This window comes from Malaclemys terrapin, chromosome 22 (assembly GCF_027887155.1).
Source record: "Malaclemys terrapin pileata isolate rMalTer1 chromosome 22, rMalTer1.hap1, whole genome shotgun sequence".
NCBI classification, from domain to species: Eukaryota; Metazoa; Chordata; order Testudines; family Emydidae; genus Malaclemys; species Malaclemys terrapin.
This window is the reverse complement of record NC_071526.1, coordinates 12,168,931-12,189,034: the sequence shown is the minus strand read 5'-3', so window position 1 is coordinate 12,189,034 and position 20,104 is coordinate 12,168,931. Positions and strand designations below refer to the sequence as shown.

Sequence of the window (20,104 nt, the reverse complement as noted above, 5' to 3'; positions counted from 1 at the left end):
GGACTTAGACCAAACCACTCTGGCTATTAAGGGGGGGGGGGGAGAGAGAGAAATTGGAGGAAACCATTCCTTCCTCCGAAGGAGGTGGTAACTTGCAGTACTACACTCAGAACTGGGGTCAGGCCATTGTCCTGCCCCCAGGACTTGGCCTTGGGATTTCTGCAGCCTCCCCTTTGCAACGGGGTGGCAGCTGCATCCCTTGTGGTCCCAGGCTGCAGCACAAGCAGGCAGGGCCCTGTGCAGTATTGCAGCCTGGGGAACTGGGCCCTGCATGCTAAGCAGGGTTGCCAGTTCTGGTTGAAGTATTGCTGGGGATTTCATCACATGACTATCTTTAATTAAAGATCATTTAATTCCTGGAGACTCCAGGACAATCCTGGAGGGTTGGCAGCTCGGAATCTGAGCCACTAGTCACAGGAGAGTAGGGCAAAGAGCAACCCCAATCACTCCCAGAGTGTGCCCCCCCCAATCTCTAAACCACAAATCAGCCTGGCCTGAGCAAATAGCCCCAGCGAGGTTTTTCCGTAACCCCTCGGCTGGTTCACGAGAGATTTTGTATTTCCATGGAGCTACAGAGAGGGATTTTATTCCCACTCTCCAGCCTTGGAGTTTGCTGAATTCCAACATCAGCTCTATGGCTAGAGCGAGAGCAACTACTGCTGTGATTGCCGAATGCTGCCATCTAGTGGCATTCACTGCCAAGGGGTTGATGCTGTACTACAGTAACTAACAAACAGTACTGTTATGAAAACACTCCATCCCTAGGAGTTAAAGCCAAGTGGTACCCGCAAAATGCTCCATTCCTGTGTCTCAGGGACAGATTGAGACAGACAGCTGTTAAAACAGAACCCCGCTCCAGGGCAGGAGCACCAATGTCACTATTACCCATGCTGTAACAATTTAATGCATTTTTAAAACTAACCTGGCGTTATTGGCACATCAGCTGGACACTAACAGGCACTGAACATGGTCATTTTAAAATATAATTTATTGATGTTACATAAACATATTTATGATTCCAGTGTTTTGCAAAAAGGATGTTGGTGCTGTAAAGATCATCCCAGTGGAAAGTAAATAATAATAAGCAGAGGTTAGCCATGAAACAGACGCCCACCCGCCATCAATACAAGCTTTGTGTATTAGTAACTGGCTCAGGCTATTTTTAATAAATCCATATTTTTATGAAAAAATTAATAATTTGTTCAGTGATCAGAGTTCCGTAGAAACTGAACGGCTGACAATTCCAGCTGATATGAGAAATTCAAGCGAAGTACAGAAATTACACTAGTTCTGTTTAATTTCTTCTTGCCCTGTTGGTCTAGATCAGCGGTTCTCAAACTGTGGGTTGGGACCCCATTTGAATGAGGTTGGCAGGGCTGGCTAAGACTTGCTGCCCAGGGCCAAAGCCAAACCCACCATCCGGGACCAAAGCTGAAGCCCAAGGGCTTCAACCCTGTGCGGTGGGGCTCAGGTTACAGCCTGGGGCTGAAGCCCTTGGGCTTTGGCCCCCTGACCCGGGGTGTTGGGGCTCAGACTTTGGCCCCACCACCTGAGGCAGTGCGGCTTGGGCAGGATCAGGCTTCGGTCCCCATCCTGGGGTCATGTAGTAATTTTTGTTGACAGAAGGGAGTCGCGGTGCAATGAAGTTTGAGAACCTTGGTCTAGATTTTCTCTGCAGGGCAGTAACCATAAGGCACTTCTTCCACACTCTCCCATTAGCATGCTGCTCACACAGTAGTTATCCTGATACGATTTCCTGCCACACATTTAGTACTAAGTTGTTCTTCCCCCCTGGTTTAATCACACCAGATTTTTGCTACTCACAGATTTTATCATCTAAAATATTAATCTTTCCCTAACACAACTGACAATTAACTGAAAAGCATCTTATGACCCCATACCCTCCTCCACTACCGAATACTCAGAGCTAGATCCAAAGCTGGATCGACACCCTTGATATTCACTCCGATGTATAGAATAAAGGTGCTTCCTTGCGTTTTCAATCGTAACTTTTGCTTGTGATGCGAGGAGAGGATTGCTCCATGCTGTTCTGAGAAGCTAGCACAAGTCTGACCCAAGGAAAGTGCTCTAACTGGGTGCACTGTAGTGTTAGTCCTATGCGGACAATCCCCTGGAGGTGGTAATTAACCTGAGTGGCTGCTCTTCTGAGCTCCCTGTTAATCTCAAACAAACAAACATTACCCCCATCAAGAAAGCTCAAAGAAATTTCCAAGGTGCCTACTGCCTTCTGTTCTTTGCATAAAAGCAACAGTATGTCCCTTACTCTTTCCTCAGATACAAGTTTGTCCATTTCACGACAGCGCTGTCAGAGGCCAGCTCCCCTCTCTTTAAAGATGTGTAACATGTTCATGGAGGTCTTGCTAAAGCATTCTTGTTTATTTCATTTCTTTGTAGATTCTACTATATAGTCTCCCGTTCCCTTTTGGGCTTTGGACTTGGTGAATATTTAAGAACAACCCAGACAGCAAATGTAAACTTGGCAAGGCTCCAGATCCTCACCAAGGCTTTCTTCACTGACTTGTCGGAGGAGAAACTGATGCGTGTCACAGTCTGCTGGAAGCCTGAACCACTTTGGAACTGGTTCTTCTGTTCAGTGCTTTGCAGATAAACATACCTGCCTCCATCAGCTTCTGTAGATCCACTCCCTTTACGAGATAGAAATACAACAGTTTGTACATGCACCTGCTGGGTGGGCTGCATAACTATGCCACCATGTTCCAGACTAGTGGGCAGCTTTGGAAAATGCTATGCTGTTTTGGTAAGACTCTTGGCAACTGGTCACTAGTGGGAGGTATAGCTCAGTGGTTTGAGCATTGGCCTGCTAAACCCAGGGTTGTGAGTTCAATCCTTGAGGGGGCCACTTAGGGATCTGGAGCAAAAATCTGTCTGGGGATTGGTCCTGCTTTGAGCAGGGGGTTGGACTAGATGACCTCCTAAGGTCCCTTCCAACCCTGATATCCTATGATTCTATGACAGCGGCATTTAAAGTCATGCATTCCTTCGTGTGCACTCAGGGAAAGGAGCAGGGGAGGGAGAAGCTCAAGATCAAAGGCACCATAAAGGAGCGAGGCTAAAACCAGAGAGGGGGGGGGGACACAATGATCTTTGAAGCTGGAACAAGGATCAGACGGGCCCATATTCTTTCCCTTGTGCACTCGTAGAAAGGTGGCGTGTAGGAAGTTCGTTCCTTGTTACTGCTCAGTGTGGGCTGGGTTTTCTGGCTGTTTGCTTTAACAGCCCCAAGTCCAGGCTCACTGATTCCAACTCACTCCCCTATCCTTGCCGTGCCGTGCCAGACAACAAGGGCTCTTTCAGCCAGACAGAGCCTCACTATATTTGTGTGGCAGCCACGTGAGTACAGGGAAGCTACGTCTGCCGGTCAGGGTGTCTGTAGGTCAAGTTTCAAAGCCATGTATTGAGCCCTGATGGAAGCCCCATTAGAGAGAGCAGTGTGAGCACGCAGTGCCGTGACAGCTGTGAGCCCGCTGTACTTACGGTATGAATCCCCAGGCCATGTAGCATGTACACTAAGTCTTCTGTAGCTACATTTCCTGATGCTCCTTGTGCGTACGGGCAGCCTCCGAGACCAGCAACTGAGGAATCGACCACACTCACCCCCATCTGAATACAAAACAGGCATCTGTAAAACTGTCTGCAGCTCTGGTCCCATCGTACCGGTACTGTAAATCAGAGCAATAACACTGCCCACCTTTGGGCCAAAGGTACAAGCATCCTCTGGCCCGGGGGAGAGTTTTATTAGAAGAACTGAACAGGCATTCTGGACAGTGCCCCGGTCAGTCCCTCGCTCCTGGCTGGGTAGGGGTGAGCTGTGCTGCAGATGCAACCAAATCCAGGCAACTGACAGCCCTGAGAATCGCTCGTCTGGTCTCTAATGCAGCCCAGAGAGGTGAAGCACCCAGCACGCTCGTTTTACTCTCATGTGTCACATGACACGAGACCAGCCCGTATCAATGATATTCCGATAGAAACGTCCTGTACTAGTTTGCACATACGCCTGATCTTCTATTAACTCATTCTCAGGGCCGTAAAGTGCTAGTAACACCTCCCTTGCTACAGCAGTTTGACTGTTGTAATTTGTGAGCAAAGCACGGGCTGCAGCAAACTTACCAAAATGCTTGTTTCAGATACCGCTCACTGCAAAGAACGTTGAGTCTAGTTACTGCAGCCCCTATGGAACCCAGCATAATCCATTACTCGGATACCACTGGGTGAAGAACCCCAAGGGTGAACCAAACCGAGGCACAACTACGGGACTTGTGACAGTTTTCACGCACACCCACCGTGATTTTCTTGGTTTGCATATATAGCTACACATGCACACACAGGAAAGGGGAGGGTGAGAGACCCTCGGCACATGAGGGGAGACAAAACCCACAGAGACTGTTCACTGAAGTAAAGGAACAGTTACCTGAAGTGCTACTAAGGTGTTGGCGAGAGCCTGCCCATAGGTATCATGGCAGTGAACAGCAAGGGCCCCGACGGGTACCTCTTTCATGACAGCAGAGAGCATTTCCTTCATGCTCCCAGGGGTCCCAACACCAATGGTGTCACCCAGGGAAATCTCGTAGCACCCCATGGAGTACATCTTCTTGGATACCTGCTCCCAAAAATGACACACTTGATGAGAAAACAGATTTGCTATTAGGATCCCAAAGCACTTCACAAATTGAGACAAGCTATAGAGAGGGATCGTTTCACTTGCCCTGAAAATGCAGCCACCTCTGGGGTGGAACAGAACAATCATTAGACGGCACCCAGGAACACTAGATACACACAGTTGAGGACAAGAAGCGATGAATACTACTTCCAATTAAATCTGTCTTAGCATTCACTTCCTCACTGAGCTGGCAATTGGCAAGAACAACCCTAATTCTTGGTGGGAGATGTGGTCATTAAATATCCAGGTGCATCTCCACAAGCAAACAGCACCCTATTCTGTCTCGTGCAAAAAGCAAACCTCCAAGCAGCTCAGGGCACCGGATTCTTGTCCCAAGCATACAGAGGAGTAGATAGCCTCTGGCTACATTTATTGTGTACTCACCTCTGCAACCTTAGCAGGGGCAATCTTTCCTTCATAGGGACAACCAAGAACACAAGAGACGTACCTGCAGTTAAAGCCTGAGATTAGCAGGGGGAATTTGGAGGTGGTGGGGGAATAAAATACAGGCTAAGTCAGTCACAGTACATGCAGCATTCTAAATAATGGGAAATTTCTACTAGTTTTCCAAAAGCCAAAGGGTGGAATTCCGTGGACAAAGGCTTATGACCTCCGTAATAATTCCCGCTGCACAAAGAAACAGGCAGCTATTACTGGGGTCAGGCACTCTGCTAGCCATTGAATACATCACACCACAATGCAGGGAGTATTTGTGTGAAAACTAATAAATGTAATTCTGGATCCTTTGATATAGTGGCTCTCAATCTTTTCAGATGACTGTACCCCTTTCAGGAGTCTGATTTGTCTTGTGTACCCCCATATTTCACCTCACTTAAAACCAACTTGCGTACAAAATCCGACATAAAAATACAAAAAAAAGTGTCACAGGACACTGAAAAATTACTGACTCTCTCATTTTTACCATGTAATTATAAAATAAATCAACTGGAATATAAATATTGTCCTTATATTTCAGTGTATCGTATATAGAGCAATATAAACAAGTCATTGTATGAAATTTTAGTTTGTACTGACTTTGCTCGTGCTTTTTACGTAGCACGTTGTAAAACTAGGTAAATATGTAGATGAGTTGATGTATCCCCTGGAAGACCTCTGTGTACCTCCAGGAGTACATGTACCCCTGGTTGAGAACCACTGCTTTGATAGAGCCCAAGATATAATTAAAACATTAAGAAAACTGAAGCTTAAAAGCGGTGAAATCTGCTTTCCACTGGGAAAGGAAGATTTTATTATTTGAGACCTAGTCACATGCATCCCACAGCACTGAGAGAACCAAATTTGAGAGACCTAGTCATATGCTGTACAGTACTCGTAGCCGGGAGCTCAGTTCAGGACAGGTTACGCTTACAAGTGGCCTCACCATGGTTTGACCATTGCAGAAAAGAGGAAGATTACTCAATAATGGTATCTGGTCAATAAAAGGGATTAGGGTTCTTTTGTTTCCAAAGTCATGCAGGCAGCACCAATGCAGCAATTTCCAGGCTTACTTGTGAGAACAGGAAGCAAAGTAAATAAAATCAGCATAAAAAGAGATTGGAGTAAATCCCCCTCCTCTGCTCCTGGGAATTTAAGGCGGGTCATAAGCAGCAAATGGGACGGATGAGAAGTCCCAGGCTTCACTGTTGGCTTCAAAGGTCATCACCTCCCCAATCATATTAGCCTTGGGTACTTCTAGCCTGCCCATGCCCCAGTCGTCTTACTTTTCCTATATGGTTTGACATCATTAGCACAGGTTAACAAACTGGTTTGATATAGCACTGGGCTCTTACCCTCTGACTGCAATACCGGCCGCTCCTGCTGCATGCATCACTTCACTGAACCTCTGCAAACTCTCCTCTATGGAGCAGTTAATGTTCTTCTTAGTGAAGAGTTCAGAGGCTGCTCCAAAGATAGACACCTCCTTGGCCCCTGCTGCCACCTTCCAACAGGGAGATGAGAAAGAACCAAAGGACACATTTCTGCTGCTAATAAAGCACTTGTGAAAGGTCTGATCCTGCAAGGTGCTGAGCATCTTCCACCCCCATTGACGTCGAACCCAAAGGACAGGCCCAGCTCCCACTGACTCAGCACCAAGCAGTTAAGCTCAGTGTTATCACTGGCTGCCTTGGACAGGTCAATATTCTTCTTGTTATACTTGCATGATTTATTGTGGAGCTTGGATTCTTGCACATCACTGGGAGAGCCATGTGATAATACTACCACTTCACATTTTGCCAAACAAGTATCTATCAGCAATAACCTCAATGAAATGAGAATTTGTGCGGCTGTAGCAGCCTGTATCAGTGACAGATATACGCTGAAGGGATAAAGCTATTTACTCCAGAGGTGCAGTTACAGATCATTACTGGAATAAAACCTTATTCTACTGAGGTTATTGGTCTTATAGGATTTGCAATTTTAAAATGTATTTTCCCCTAGAGAGAATTTTTCACAAAGTCATTTTGTACAGAGTATGTTGAAAAAAACCCGAATTTTCTTGGTCAGCCATGCTCTGTAGACCCTTTGCGATTTCTAAAGCTGTCTGTTTTTAATAAAAGAGCTTTCTCCCTTACAAACCAGATTCTTATCTCAATTCACCCCACAGCAAAAACAATCCTTGGTTTGCAACTTCTGAGAGCGTCACGGAAAGGATTGCAAAGCCATAAATGCAGCACTAAAGCCACCTCTGCAGGATATAGTGGAAGCAGAAGTTCGGTTGTAGGACAGAAGGGTTTGTTTAGACAGAAATACCACTGCTGATTACCAGAAATGGGGGTGGGGCGGGAATCAAGAACACAGATTTTTGCATTATAAGTGGCGTGTTTCAAGTTCCCCACTAGGAAAGACCCTCTTTAGATAAACTACAAGCGCTGCCTGCTGCATGTTGATATAAAAAATTCAGAGGAAATGTTATAAAGCACAATTTCTACATATCTCCCACTTGTTTGAAGTGCCCCCACCCAGACAATGACATGCATAATGCACACTAGAGAACTCAGACCCTAAACACAATACATTTCTCTTACCGCTGCTTGAAATCCTTTAAGATTAGGGGTCAGTACTGGGTAGCTGACACCAGGAAATTTCTGAATTCCCTGCAAGACTTCTGTGTGGTCAGCCATCTAACCAGCAAATGGGAGAAAAACTTCAGAATATACGAACAGGCTACTTATCCAGAAAGTTAAAAAAGCTTCTTAAAACCGTGTCTCAAATAAGAACCAAAGGACTAGCAAAAAATCAAGGCTTAAAGAGATGGCTCTTTAAAAGCCAAACAAAATTGTACTGGAAACATTGGGGATATTTTAAAGTGATCACTTAAGAGTCATCCACTCAAGGAGGGGCTCTCTTGTGCTTTTTTTCTTGTGTTTCCATTTGAATCTGCATTTATTCTTCACTGGGGTTCAGAGGGAAGCTCTAGTCTGTCCTATTAATATTACATCAGTCATAACTGCCTCATTATCACCCTATGCTCCCTCACTCTACCTGTCATCTCTTGTCTTATATTTGATTGCAAACTCTTTGGGACAAGAACTCTTTGTTATGTGTGAACACAGCATTCTGCATAAGGCCCTAATCCCTGAGACAAATATTATTTGGCCTACCATAATACAAATAATAATAAATGCTAAAAGTGATCTAACTATAAGAGAGAACAGGCCAGTGAAGCAATGCTAGGTTATTCCAGACTCAGGAAAGTTTAAGACCAGATCTAACAGTGTAAAAGATAACATTAACAGGCTAACAGCTAACTTTCTGCAACCATATTGAAATCCACTTTCTGATCACACAAAATCCCCAAATAATCCCAGCTACTGACCTGAGGAACCCATTTGGGAGAAACAAAGCTGGTAGCCTCTATGACCGGAAGTCCTGTTTCGGACAGCATATTAATTAAGCTGATTTTCACCTGTGTAGGGACAATATTCTACAGGGAGGAAAGAGAAAAAACCTAGATTAAAGTTACTTTACAACAAATCTTGTTAATACAACAAAAGATTATACATCTGTTGAAAAACCCCTTTCCCAGAAGAAACTAAAAGTGATAATACAGATCTACTTTATTAAAGGATTTGTTCTGTTATCTATTATAACATGATCTTTAAGTAAAATGTGATGCTTTATTCTATGAGTTTCTAAGCACAGTACTATTCAGAATTTGGAGAAGATTTTCCAACAATCCCCATCAGTTTCACTCTGCTGCTAGCCCATCCAAAGCAGAACATGTGTGCCTTGGTTGTATGGAACAACCTCAGAAGAAGCAGCCAATCACACAGATAATTAAGGGGCCAATCCTGCAGACTGCTTGTCATTCCCACTGAAGCAAAGGCACTGTCTACACAGCCAAAGCAACTGAATTTAACTATGGCTGTTAACAGCTGTGACTGAAAGGGGTTATGATAAATTTGGTCTGGCCTGTGTGGACAGGACCTAAATCACAAGATAAGCAAATTAACAGGGCCAAGCTTTAGCCCTTGCCTAGCTAGGCTGCAGTGAGTTCAGCTACAACTGAGTTAACAGCCATTATTAAGTGTGGTTGTGGTGCATGCAGGGCCTCCCTTCATTTTGTGCACTGCAGTCAACTCTGGTGAACTGCTGAAAAGAAGTCTGACTTCCCCTTAATAGGGGATATATCACAGCTATGTCATCACAACCACAAACTGGAGCTCTCCAGCATCAACCACAAAACATGGCTCTTTCCCAACAAGCTAACAATGGAATTTTTGCTGTACCAAAACTCTCACTCCTGCTGCCTAGACTGTACAGATTATACCCTACTGTATAGGGTATAGTCTGTACATAATGTTCAGCGCGGATAGATTTTTTTAACAGGTAAACAAAGCAACTGACTTAAGACAGAACGTAACACCCTTTGGCTTAGCAGCCTTGCATATGTCCTCGGTAGTTTTATTTGTGTTCTCTCTCAGGAATTTTAATTACACTAGATATTAGGCCCTAATATTGCAGAGTTGTAAGCAAAGCTTAAGTTTACACATGCGGGCAGACCCATTGAGTTCAATGGTGTTACTCAGGTGCATCAAGTCATGCACGTGCTTAACTCTTTGCAGGACCAGCGTAGTAGCAAACTACCCTCCTGCAGCAGACACTAAAATCCGTTTTGAATACAAGAGGGAATTCTAGTTCAACATAATTTGTAATACAAATACAAGACAAGCTCACCTGTGAGTTAATGAGATCATCCTCTCAATATATACATAGGGGAGGTATAAATAACAGAAATTAGATCAGGCTGAATGCCTCAAGAGAATGCCTCAAGAAACAAAGGCAAATGGCCTCATTAACAAAACACATTTGGCAATTCATACGGCAATAAACGTATTGGAAGTGGAAGAAAAATGTAAGAGGATTTTGGGGATGAGGAGATTGAGAGCTACAAAAATATTCTGACTGGAGAATGAAGCAACGCAGGGCAGTGTTGAAACAGCAGACTCACAATGTTCAAACCTTAAATCAACAAGTTATTACAACACCCTCTCTGTCATAGGCCAAGCACAGAGAGCAGCGTCCCTTACTTTTTCATTTTGCAATCCATCTCTGGGGCCAACTTCAACTATTTTCACTTGCTTGGGAAGGGAGCCAGCTGCCGTAGAGCTGATCTACACAGAAGACAGAGAGAGGAGGAAAAAAAAAGACCCTTTATAAACCCAGGACCGGCTCCAGGCACCAGCTTACCAAGCAGGTGCTTGGGGCGGCCACTTCGGAGAGGGGCAGCACGTCCAGCTGTTCGGCGGCAATTCGGCAGACGGTCCCTCACTCCTGCTCAGAGCGAAGGACCTCCCGCCGAACTGTCGCCACAGATCACGATAGTGATCGCGGCTTTTTTTTTTGTTTGTTTGTCTGCTTGGGGCGGCCAAAACCCTGGAGCCGGTCCTGTATAAATCACATAGGGCAACAATTTTTCATGTTTTCCTTAACATTAACTGTGTCTATGATTGTTTCACATACTAGGAAACATAGAAAAGGCATCAGAGTACTGTTGATCCCAGGCATTTAAAAAAAAATCACAAGTCAAACCCCAAAAGCATGAGTTTTTTAATAAAAATAAATTTGGGTGTTCTTTGTATTTGCCTTCTGCTTTCTGAGCCTTTCAGGGGAATCTAGGTCACATATTCAGGCTTTTTTCTGCCACCACAAGAACTAAAAACGTTTGTTTTGTTTTGTTTTAAAAAAATAACTGGGACACTCACATATGAATCCAGGAACCAGAGCTTAACACCAAACATCATGACTCTCATGATGAAATCAGAAGAGCTAGCAGCACTTTAATTAGCCAGCATGGTCCTTGTAGACCTACTCTTTATACAGCAGTCTCTCCATAAAGGGGACCGGAAGAGCTGCAAGGACCAGCGCGATAAGCCCATAACTAAATACCTGCTCCGTGACCCCAGTGGCCAGGCAGTGAGAGCAGCATCACTACGTAAATTCGGAACTGTTTCGGAGTTAGACCAGGTCCGCACCTTTTAGGGCATCCTCGCTACTCCGCTCAGGGCTGTGAAAGGGACTGCCCTGAGCGCTGTGGTTGTTAGGCTAACGCCCGGCCTAGAGGCAGCTCGGTCAAGGGAGGGATTCTTCTGCCCACCGCCTCTCAGAGAGGTGATTAACTACCCCCGTCTGCCGCTGTAGGACTAGAGCGTGGGCCCGGCCCCGCGGCCTCCACAGTGTAGACGGGCCCCGAGCTCTCCGGAGAAGCCGGCCCAGGAGCTAGGCCGCGGCGTTGCCAATCGCTAAGCAGAAGGGGGGGGGCAGCCCGGGACCCCCAGTGCAGCGCCTGGGGCCCAGCTAGGCCCTGGGGCAGCCCGCAGCCGGGGAGCGGGGCCGAGGCGCGCAGGCAGCCGGGGGAGCCCGGACCCCCGCAGTGGGCGAGGACGGGGAGTCACTCACCGGGCGGAGCGAAGCCGCCAACCACGGAAGCGCCCGCTTGGCCGTCACCATCTTGGGACGCTCACGTGACAAACGCCCCCTTGTCACATGACCTCCCCCCCCTCCCCGGCCAGCTGCTGAGCACGTGACCCAAGTCCCGCAGCTGCCACGTGCAGGCGCCGCTGCCTCGTTAGCGACCGTCAGCTCCGCGCTAGTGGGAAGCGGCCGTGGGAGTTAGCCCCAGGCCCAGCATCCCCGGCTCTGGAGCGCCCTGCGGCTCTTGCACACAGGGCAGGGGAGGCGAGGCGAGGCGGGGACTTAAGCCCCAAGGCTTGTAAATGTGGCTGAAGCACATCATGGTTATAAAAAGCAACAGAGGGTCCTGTGGCACCTTTAAGACTAACAGAAGCACTGGGAGCATAAGCTTTCGTGGGTAAGAACCTCACTTTTTCAGATACTTGACACGATCATGATTATAGAAGCACGGACTGTAGGATTGGAAGGGAGCTGGTCAAATCAGACTCCTGAAAGGGGTACAGGTGTCTGGAAAGCTTGAGAGCTATTGCTCTAAGCCACATTTACATCGAGTCTGGTACCTTCTGCTTTGCAGCACAGTGGTGGTGGGTTGCTATACAGCACTTTGAACAGTGACACTTGTATCTACAAGCACTTTACTCTCACCCTGCTCTAGTAAAATGCAGACTCTCAGAACAGAGTTTCATAGTTTTAACCTGGATTTGCTATGAAATCCTTCCTTTTCGAACTTACCACTACAAGTACGGAGGGGGGCTTTTTTGTTTAACAAAACTGAAAGAGTTATCTTGATTTTTAAGTCAGACCAATGGTACCTCTGCAAAGACTTACAAGAACAGATTACCTTCTGCCTACAGCTCTTTCCACAAATGTAACTACACCCACATCTTAAGGACAAGAATTTAAAATCAGTTGAATTTATATGAGTATGAGAGAGAGAGCAGATGCATTCTTTAAATTCATTACATCTAATCTCCTTCAAATATTAATATAAATCCACTTATGTTACATTATAAATATTTGTAATCACACTTAATTCAGCTTTAATTCAAATGAAAGGAATGCAGCAGTGTTTTAATAGAATTTTATTTTTAAAATTTACATATGAAAATACACATCAGAATCTGAAAAAGTGCTTAATTCCAATTAGACTTTACATGGCATAATGGACTCACCCTAAACAGGATGTTTAATAATTTCACACACCAGAAAATAAAGTTAGGCTACTGCATTTTGATTAAAGACTAGTTTCAAGAAGATTACACCATTTAAGTGACATGAATATTCAAATCAGTCAGAAGATTCAGTTTCAGAGCTCCTGAGCTGATAGCTGTTAAAACACAGGTGCAGTGGACAGCTTCAGGGGAGACCTGCTCCTGTCCCGAAGCGGTGGATGTTTTTTCCTGCTTTATTTTGCCTAGTTCTATGGTGCAGACTTATACACCAGTCCAAGGCACGTTCCTTGATCATAAGTAAACATGAAAATAGTTCCATCCCTCCATAGTTTGGTTAACAGCTATATCTTGAACATTTTGATAATTAAAAATTTGAGATCTCTCCTTTAGCAGGTAAGCACCCTCTTGGTAGGGTGACCATCGCTCATTTTGTCAATCTTAAGTATTTCTAATGTACCCATCACTGTAGTAACTAAGTGCCATTTATTCACAGTCTGTGTTTGCTGGCAGCAGATCCTAATTCAACCATCTTTATAACTGTCCCACACTAAATTTGTTCACACTCCCACATACCTTATGTGACTGTCATGCCTATTAGGCTGTAGTGCAATGGTTAAAGGTGGCAAAGTGATAACATCTGCCACGAAGCCCAGCTAAGGATCTCTCATCACAGTCGTCTGACCACACTCAGCGGTCAAAATCCAGCAACAGAACATTACTATTGCAGGCCATGTCTCTCAGACAGATCAAAGGTTGCGTATAGGTCAGGCCTTCATTCCCACCCAAGCTAGGTCAGTGCATCTGTTTTCCTGGCCAGAGCGGCTTAGAAAGGTATTCTCTTAGATGAGCAAGAAAAACAATTTATTAAGATTCCTTCACCTTCAAAAAAATAAAAAATAAAAACAAAGCAAAAAAAAAAAAAAGATCTAGTTCCTCGCTTTTCTTCAAAGTCACTATCACGCCACACCTTCTAGCTTGAGAGTCCAGCAACACGGGACTGGGAGAACAGATGGAGGTACATAGGGCAAAGCGATCAGCAACCCTTTATCTACGGCCTTCTCCCACTTCAGCGTCTCAGAGAACCCCAGCATAGTCACCTGAAGAAAGAGGGAAAGAACAATACACTCATCTATTGCTTCATGCACATCCTTCCTGTTTAAATACATCACAGTCAGCAAGTTCAATGTATTTGCAGACACTCAAGGGGTAGAGGTAGCCCCAACTACTTTCCATCCCGCCAGAGTTTACAGAGCTGCAAGTACTGTACAAGGTAACATTTTTGGCCCAGCATCTGCCTATGGTTCTTCACTAGGGAGATTTTTCTTATGGTGGTTTGGAGCTGACACAGCCCGCTCCCTGGGCCATTTGCAGTGAGTAGTTTCATAGGTTTTTTTTTAAGTTTGTGTTGCCATGTCAAAGTGGTCCTCCTGCTTTTTGGGCACCTCAGTTAATTTCACAGCAAATCAAGTCAATAGAGGCTGGGAACGCTGTGGAAGAAATGCCCCTGGCGGTACTATGGCAGGTTAACAAGCAGTGCTGACAAGTCCTATCCAGCGTTTCTTAGAGAATAATGGTGGTTTAAAGCAAGTTGAACACACAGAAGGAGGGATCACAATTCCTTTATGACCTCTCCCTGATAGAGAAGACCCAAGACTAGAAGTAAGGGAAGACAACTTTATATATACAGTACTTTCACCAGATACTTAATGGAATCCAGGTTGGGCCATCTCAGCCTTTATGTACCAGAGATGGACTCGTGAGATTCATTATCTACTCTTCAGATTCCTTACTTGTGTGCTTGCAGATGGAATAGGTGAAGACAGCTTCAACACACCACCCTCTGGCCAGCTCAGAAAGATAGCATATACAGTTGATCCTTTAGAAGTGTACCTGAGGGAATATAATGATGGTGTACAGAGGTGCGTAGATCACCACAAAATACAGAGGCAGACAAGCATCTGGCTTTTGTCAGAAGTAAAGCAAAAAGTACATGCCTCCCCCCATCAATCAGTCTAGGCATATTGGGAAAGACAGACACATAGGGGTCACCTGCTTTCCTTGCATACCTCAATACTTTGGAACCAACATTTATCCAGTCAGCAGGGACTGAGGAAAGCTAAACGAAGTCCACATACGTTCCCTGAAAACAAAGGTCACCTTGCGACATGGCATTGCTTTAGGCTGCTGTGGTCAATAGCGTAGATTAAGCTCTTGTGAAGCTTCATGTAGGTCATTTCATTATTCTCTTTAAAAACAGGTTAGGTTTGTAGTGTTCTGGTCTCCTTACACACTTACTATACATCTCTTCCTCTGAGGAAATGCAGTTGCTGGGTAACAGTGCACAGATCTATTACACAAGAATCTGAGAAGTAAATACCACCATACCAAGGCAACCACAGGAGTTTAGGGAGACAAAACGCAGTCATGCAACTAAGAATTTTAGCCAAAACCATGAGGTTAAACACTCCTACTCAGGAGAAGCACATGGAATCTTTAGTGTTTTACTATTGATTTTTTTTTTTTTTTTTTTAAAAGCATGGGGCAACAGTCCAACACTCAGAGAGTAGAGGGCCACTTGTGAATCAATGTCTTTCTAGTGTTTATTTTTCTTTGGAGCTCTCAGAGTAGCAAGATCAACCCTTCTTTGCTCATGAGATCACAGCCGGAGATGAGTGGCTCTTTCAGAGTGGTCTTGTGTAAAGTAATCCTTACCATGCATCGATTGTGGTGTTCTCCATCTGCACCCTCCATGGCTTAGAAGCATAAATTGCCTCCCCATTAACACGCAGCCATTTTCCAAGGGACAGAAGCCTTTCTTGAAAGATTGGAACAATCACCCCTTCTTTTGTAGGGCCCACATTGAGAAGATAGTTGCCTCCAAAACTCACAGTCTGCACTAGTTCCTGTGACAAACAGGAAAGTAATGTGAATCCACTTTACTTTCCCTCTTGACTATGAAAGAAAAAACACCTGCATAAAGCTTTATTCTCATTGTCCCAGGTACTTTAGCCACCACCCTGTCCTACTGTTTTGCCAGATAAGTAGACAAACGTCTAATCCCCAGCAATCCCCCTATTTATATTAAAATGTTCTTACTGAGATAATACTTGATTCATCCATGAGCTCATTGAGTTGCATGTTGCTTCGATAGCCCCAAGATCTTTTGTCAATAGACGTGCACATCTCCCACTTGTGCTGTGGCAGGGTGCCCGGCTTGTATTTATCAGCACAATTATAGTATCCTCCATGATGGCAGGAGCAGTTATTGCACCAACGGTCATTTACCACAACAGTATCCTAGAATGATGAGAGAGAGTTCAGAGTAGAAACTATTTTGACTTAGACACTCAATCCTTCTGCTGCAGTGTTTCAAAGGAACAAGTTTGTGGGTTTTGTTCTGGGATCTTTGGTTACTAGTCTCCTGGATAGCTCAGTGGTTTGAGCATTGGCCTGCTAAACCCAGGGTTGAGTTCAATCCTTGAGGGGGCCAATTAGGGATCAGGGGCAAAATCAGTACTTGGTCCTGCTATTAAAGGCAGGGGACTTGACTCAATGACCTTTCAGGGTCCCTTCCAGTTCTATGAGATAGGTATATCTCCATAAATACTTTAGATGCCCTTGACAATTTATATGCTTTGACTGATCCTGAGGTTTTGACTTAGATTCTGCCAGTACTAGAAGCTGCCTGATTTTCCATATTTATATAATGGCCAGAAGACATGAAGGAAATGCTGACAGCAGTACCTTGACAGGACTATCATTGTAAAGCCAGGCAAGGAAAGAGGTAGAGTTCCAATATGTTTCCGGACCCTCCCAGTCACCATCTGACCAAACCAGATCTGGTTTATACCTAGGAGACAGATAAACGTTACTAGAAAATTTAACATTCCCACTTCTGGTCCAGTCCAAAGAGAAGATTGTCACAAGGCAGTGTTTTTAATTCTTGCTTATGAAGTTCAATTATCTTTGCTTTCACATGCTTCTCCTATTGTATGACATAACCAGGAAATGTGCCTGGTGGGGGGAACAAAAACACACACCCATGAGGGAGATCTTTGCAGCAGCAAAGGATGGGAGCATCATTCATTCCCAATGTGGGGGTGTAGCACTAACAAAATAGGGCAAGTGCAAGTTGTCTCTGTGCAGGCATCATGACCAGTAAATAATATTGAGGAAAAAGTGTCCCCAAGCACAGATAGATAACGTGATCCCCTTCTCAGACCACCTCAAACCCCAAATTGCTACTGTAGGAAGGTGAGATCTGCCTTGTGGTTGGAACAGCAAATATTAAAGTGTTTCCCTTCCTTTGCCCCAGATCCTTACCCCCTAACAAATAAAGAAATACAGTAATATTCAAGGGTGCTAAAAGTTTGCAGCTCTTACCTTAAAACAAGATCATAAAGCTCTGGCATAGTTTTTGAAAAGACAAAATTCTGCGTCTTGAAGCCATTTTTTTTGTCAGCTAAATACAGAGGATTAAACCACTCTAGGAGAGAATGGTACAGTCCATAGCGTATGTTCCTTAAATATTAAACAAAGCAAGGAAAGAGATGAAAGTTGGGTTAACAAAATGACAAGTTTCAGAGTAACAGCCGTGTTAGTCTGTATCCGCATCCGAAGAAGTGGGCTGTAGTCCACGAAAGCTTATGCTCTAATAAATTTGTTAGTCTCTAAGGTGCCACAAGTACTCCTGTTCTTCTTTTTGGGTTAACAAAAAGTACCAGTCTGAAAAAAAGATCTCACTGCATATTCACCGCACTGCAATATTAAAAAACAAACAAACAAAAAAAAGACAAGAACCTACTATTGTAGTATTCAGTGCTGAGTCTGCATTAGAGAATGCTATATCTATTCATAGGTTTCAAAATACTTCCTAGAAATGGGTAAATACCACACTCCTTTCCTCACACGAGGCAGAGATTGAGTAACTTGCCTAAAGTCACACAGTGAGTTAGTGGTAACGTCAGGAATATAGCCCAGGTTGTCAAACTCGGATTCCCATGCCCTATTCACTGGACCTTACTGCCATCCTGCAGGAAACCAACAGGAGATTTGGGTACAAGAGTTCTCTTACCCTGAGGCAGAACACTTTTGTTGAAAAGCATGTGCTTAGTGACAAATTTATCAAAAAAAACTAGGAGACGCTAATGGGCATCTACTTCAAGAACTGGAAATAGTTCTTGGCTAACAAAGTTTTGCCAGTATGTACAAGAGCAGTGACGTACCTTTCTCGGAGAGCTTGTCCCAGTTCACCCACTAGGTCTCGATGGGGTCCTGTATCCATAGAATTCCAGTTCCAGGACACAGGAGACCCCCAGTTTGTGAAGCCCTCATGATGCTTTGTAGTCAGCACCACATACCTGTGGAAATCAAAGCCCCTTGTTCAGAAGGAAATAGAACCTACCTAAGATACTCCAAATCATCTGAATAAAACTGGTACTTGGAAAGCAAAGGACATGGTAACAATGGTGTCAAGAGCTGTCTCAGATTCCTTTTCTAAATGTACCTGTTTGCAAAACTCTCCTAAGAGTTTAGGAGTTTTAAATGAATTTTATTGCTGATAAAAAGTGACAGATTGATACCCTATGCAGACAGAACACAAGTAGTGAAACAAATGCCTTACCCTCAACGTGGAGGGAGAACTTTTAAGGGCAAAAGGGTAAACCTAAGAATAAAAAAACATCAGTGCTGTCAGACTGGCATCTTTCAACAGCACTAAATCCATGTTCAAAGTTAGATACTTTAAAGCCACTGACTGAGTGATAAACCACCACTTCCAAGTGCTTCCATGGTTCCAGTGAACGTAATGGTTTTGAGACTCATTTTACAAAACCAAATCATTCTTGCTTTGTGTAAGTTTGTAGAAACCATATCTCACCAAGTTCTCAGAAAGGGACTGTCCATTGGCTAAAGGAGGAAGTAAATCACCTGACAGCTGCTCTAGTGGAAGGCAGCAGAAACTGGTTCCCTCTAGTATCTAGTTTCGATTAATGCAAGATTTAAAATCCACAGATGTGTTCCTTTCCTGGGAATGATGCATCCTCAGGGTGCTACGATCCAGGAGTCAGCCCCAGCAGAGAAATACACTATAGGAACCAGGGTCCTGCCCTATGTACACTCTGCCCACTGGAGTGGCTCTGCATCCAGGATGGAGCAGACCAATGACCCCTACAGATGCTTTATGTGCACAAAGGTCACCAGTGACTGCACCCCCTGCACTCCTGCCCCAAGGGACTCCCCTAGAGCTTTCTCCCCCAGCAGAGCCCAGGGCCACCCTGCCCTCACGCATCCCTTCCCCTCCCCACCAGGCTACTCCCTGCTCCGCCCCTCAGGGTGCCCCCTTGCCCTGATTTGTACTCTCAGGTCTCAGCCCACCCCCCAGGCTACTCCCCATTAGAGACCAAGGGGCCCCACACTTCCCCCCGCCCCAGGTCACCAAAGCCGACAGCCCCCCCCTTCCCCAGGCGCTCCCGCTCGGACTGACCTGGCGCCGGCCTGCTCGAAGAGCCAGGCCCAGTAGCGCGGCCGGAAGTCGCGGGCGGTGAAGCGCGAGGCGAAGTCGGCGTAGGTGGTGTTGGGCGGGAAGTGCTCCCGCATGAAGCGCTCGTAGTCGCCGCGGCGCTCGCCCTGCCAGTGCCACCAGAACCACTCGGAGCCATAGGCCGGCACCGAGAACACCCCCCAGTGCACGAACACCCCCACCTTGGCCTGGTCGAACCAGGCCGGCAGCGGCCTCGCGTCCAGGCTGGGCCAGTCCGGGGTGTAGCGGAGCCCGCAGGCCGCCCCGGCTACCAGCAGCAACAGCCAGCGCGCCGCTCCCAGCGACGCCATCTTCCCCGACCAGCTGTGCCCGGGCCCCGCCCCTCCGCCCACGGGACGGGAGCCGAGACGGGCCAACACGGGGACCTAGGGGCTTACCACGTGATAGGCACCGTCCACGTGATGAGCAGGTCCGACGCCGTTGCTAGAGAGGCACTGACCACGTGATGTGCAAAGGGGACGCCATTGCTAGAGAGGCACTGACCACGTGATGTGCAAAGGGGACGCCATTGCTAGAGAGGCACTGACCGCCTCACGTTGAGGAGAAAAGCCGTCGCCAGCGAGGCAATGGCCACGTGGTTCCTGGGGCATGCAGGCGGCACGTGCTGCCCCTGGGAGTGTCACAGCTCAGGCACTGAGGGAGAGGGCAGGTCCCAGGAGCTGGGGGCGCTGGGAGCCCATGTCTAAGGCTGGGAGGAGCTCCTGCACCATAGAGGGCACCACCCTGTGGGGTGACCCACTAGCACCCTCCCGGCTGAGTCTGACACAGGCCGGCCCT

The 20,104-nt window shown here is 45.9% G+C and overlaps 2 protein-coding genes across 3 annotated transcripts; both read right to left on the bottom strand.

Annotated features, from left to right (window-relative positions):
- Positions 1-970: 970 nt before the first annotated feature.
- Positions 971-11,680, bottom strand: HMGCL (3-hydroxy-3-methylglutaryl-CoA lyase). Of its 2 annotated transcripts, none has more exons than XM_054011839.1 (9): positions 11,600-11,680; positions 10,231-10,314; positions 8,517-8,624; positions 7,726-7,821; positions 6,490-6,638; positions 5,084-5,147; positions 4,451-4,639; positions 3,517-3,642; positions 971-2,666 (listed from the first exon to the last, which is right to left on the bottom strand). In XM_054011839.1, exons 1-9 carry the CDS (start codon positions 11,648-11,650, stop codon positions 2,565-2,567), a joined length of 969 nt encoding a protein of 322 aa, XP_053867814.1. In that variant the 5' UTR covers positions 11,651-11,680; the 3' UTR covers positions 971-2,564. The 2 variants fall into 2 exon arrangements, with proteins under 2 accessions (XP_053867814.1, XP_053867813.1); XM_054011838.1 differs by lacking the exon at positions 11,600-11,680 and adding an exon at positions 11,176-11,537.
- Positions 11,681-12,681: 1,001 nt separating this feature from the next.
- FUCA1 (alpha-L-fucosidase 1) lies at positions 12,682-19,647 on the bottom strand. Its single transcript, XM_054011805.1, has 8 exons — positions 19,271-19,647; positions 18,012-18,146; positions 17,170-17,307; positions 16,531-16,636; positions 15,883-16,083; positions 15,499-15,689; positions 14,577-14,676; positions 12,682-13,883 (listed from the first exon to the last, which is right to left on the bottom strand). The coding sequence occupies exons 1-8, from the start codon at positions 19,615-19,617 to the stop codon at positions 13,743-13,745; spliced, it is 1,359 nt and encodes a 452-aa protein (XP_053867780.1). The 5' UTR covers positions 19,618-19,647; the 3' UTR covers positions 12,682-13,742.
- Positions 19,648-20,104: the final 457 nt, after the last annotated feature.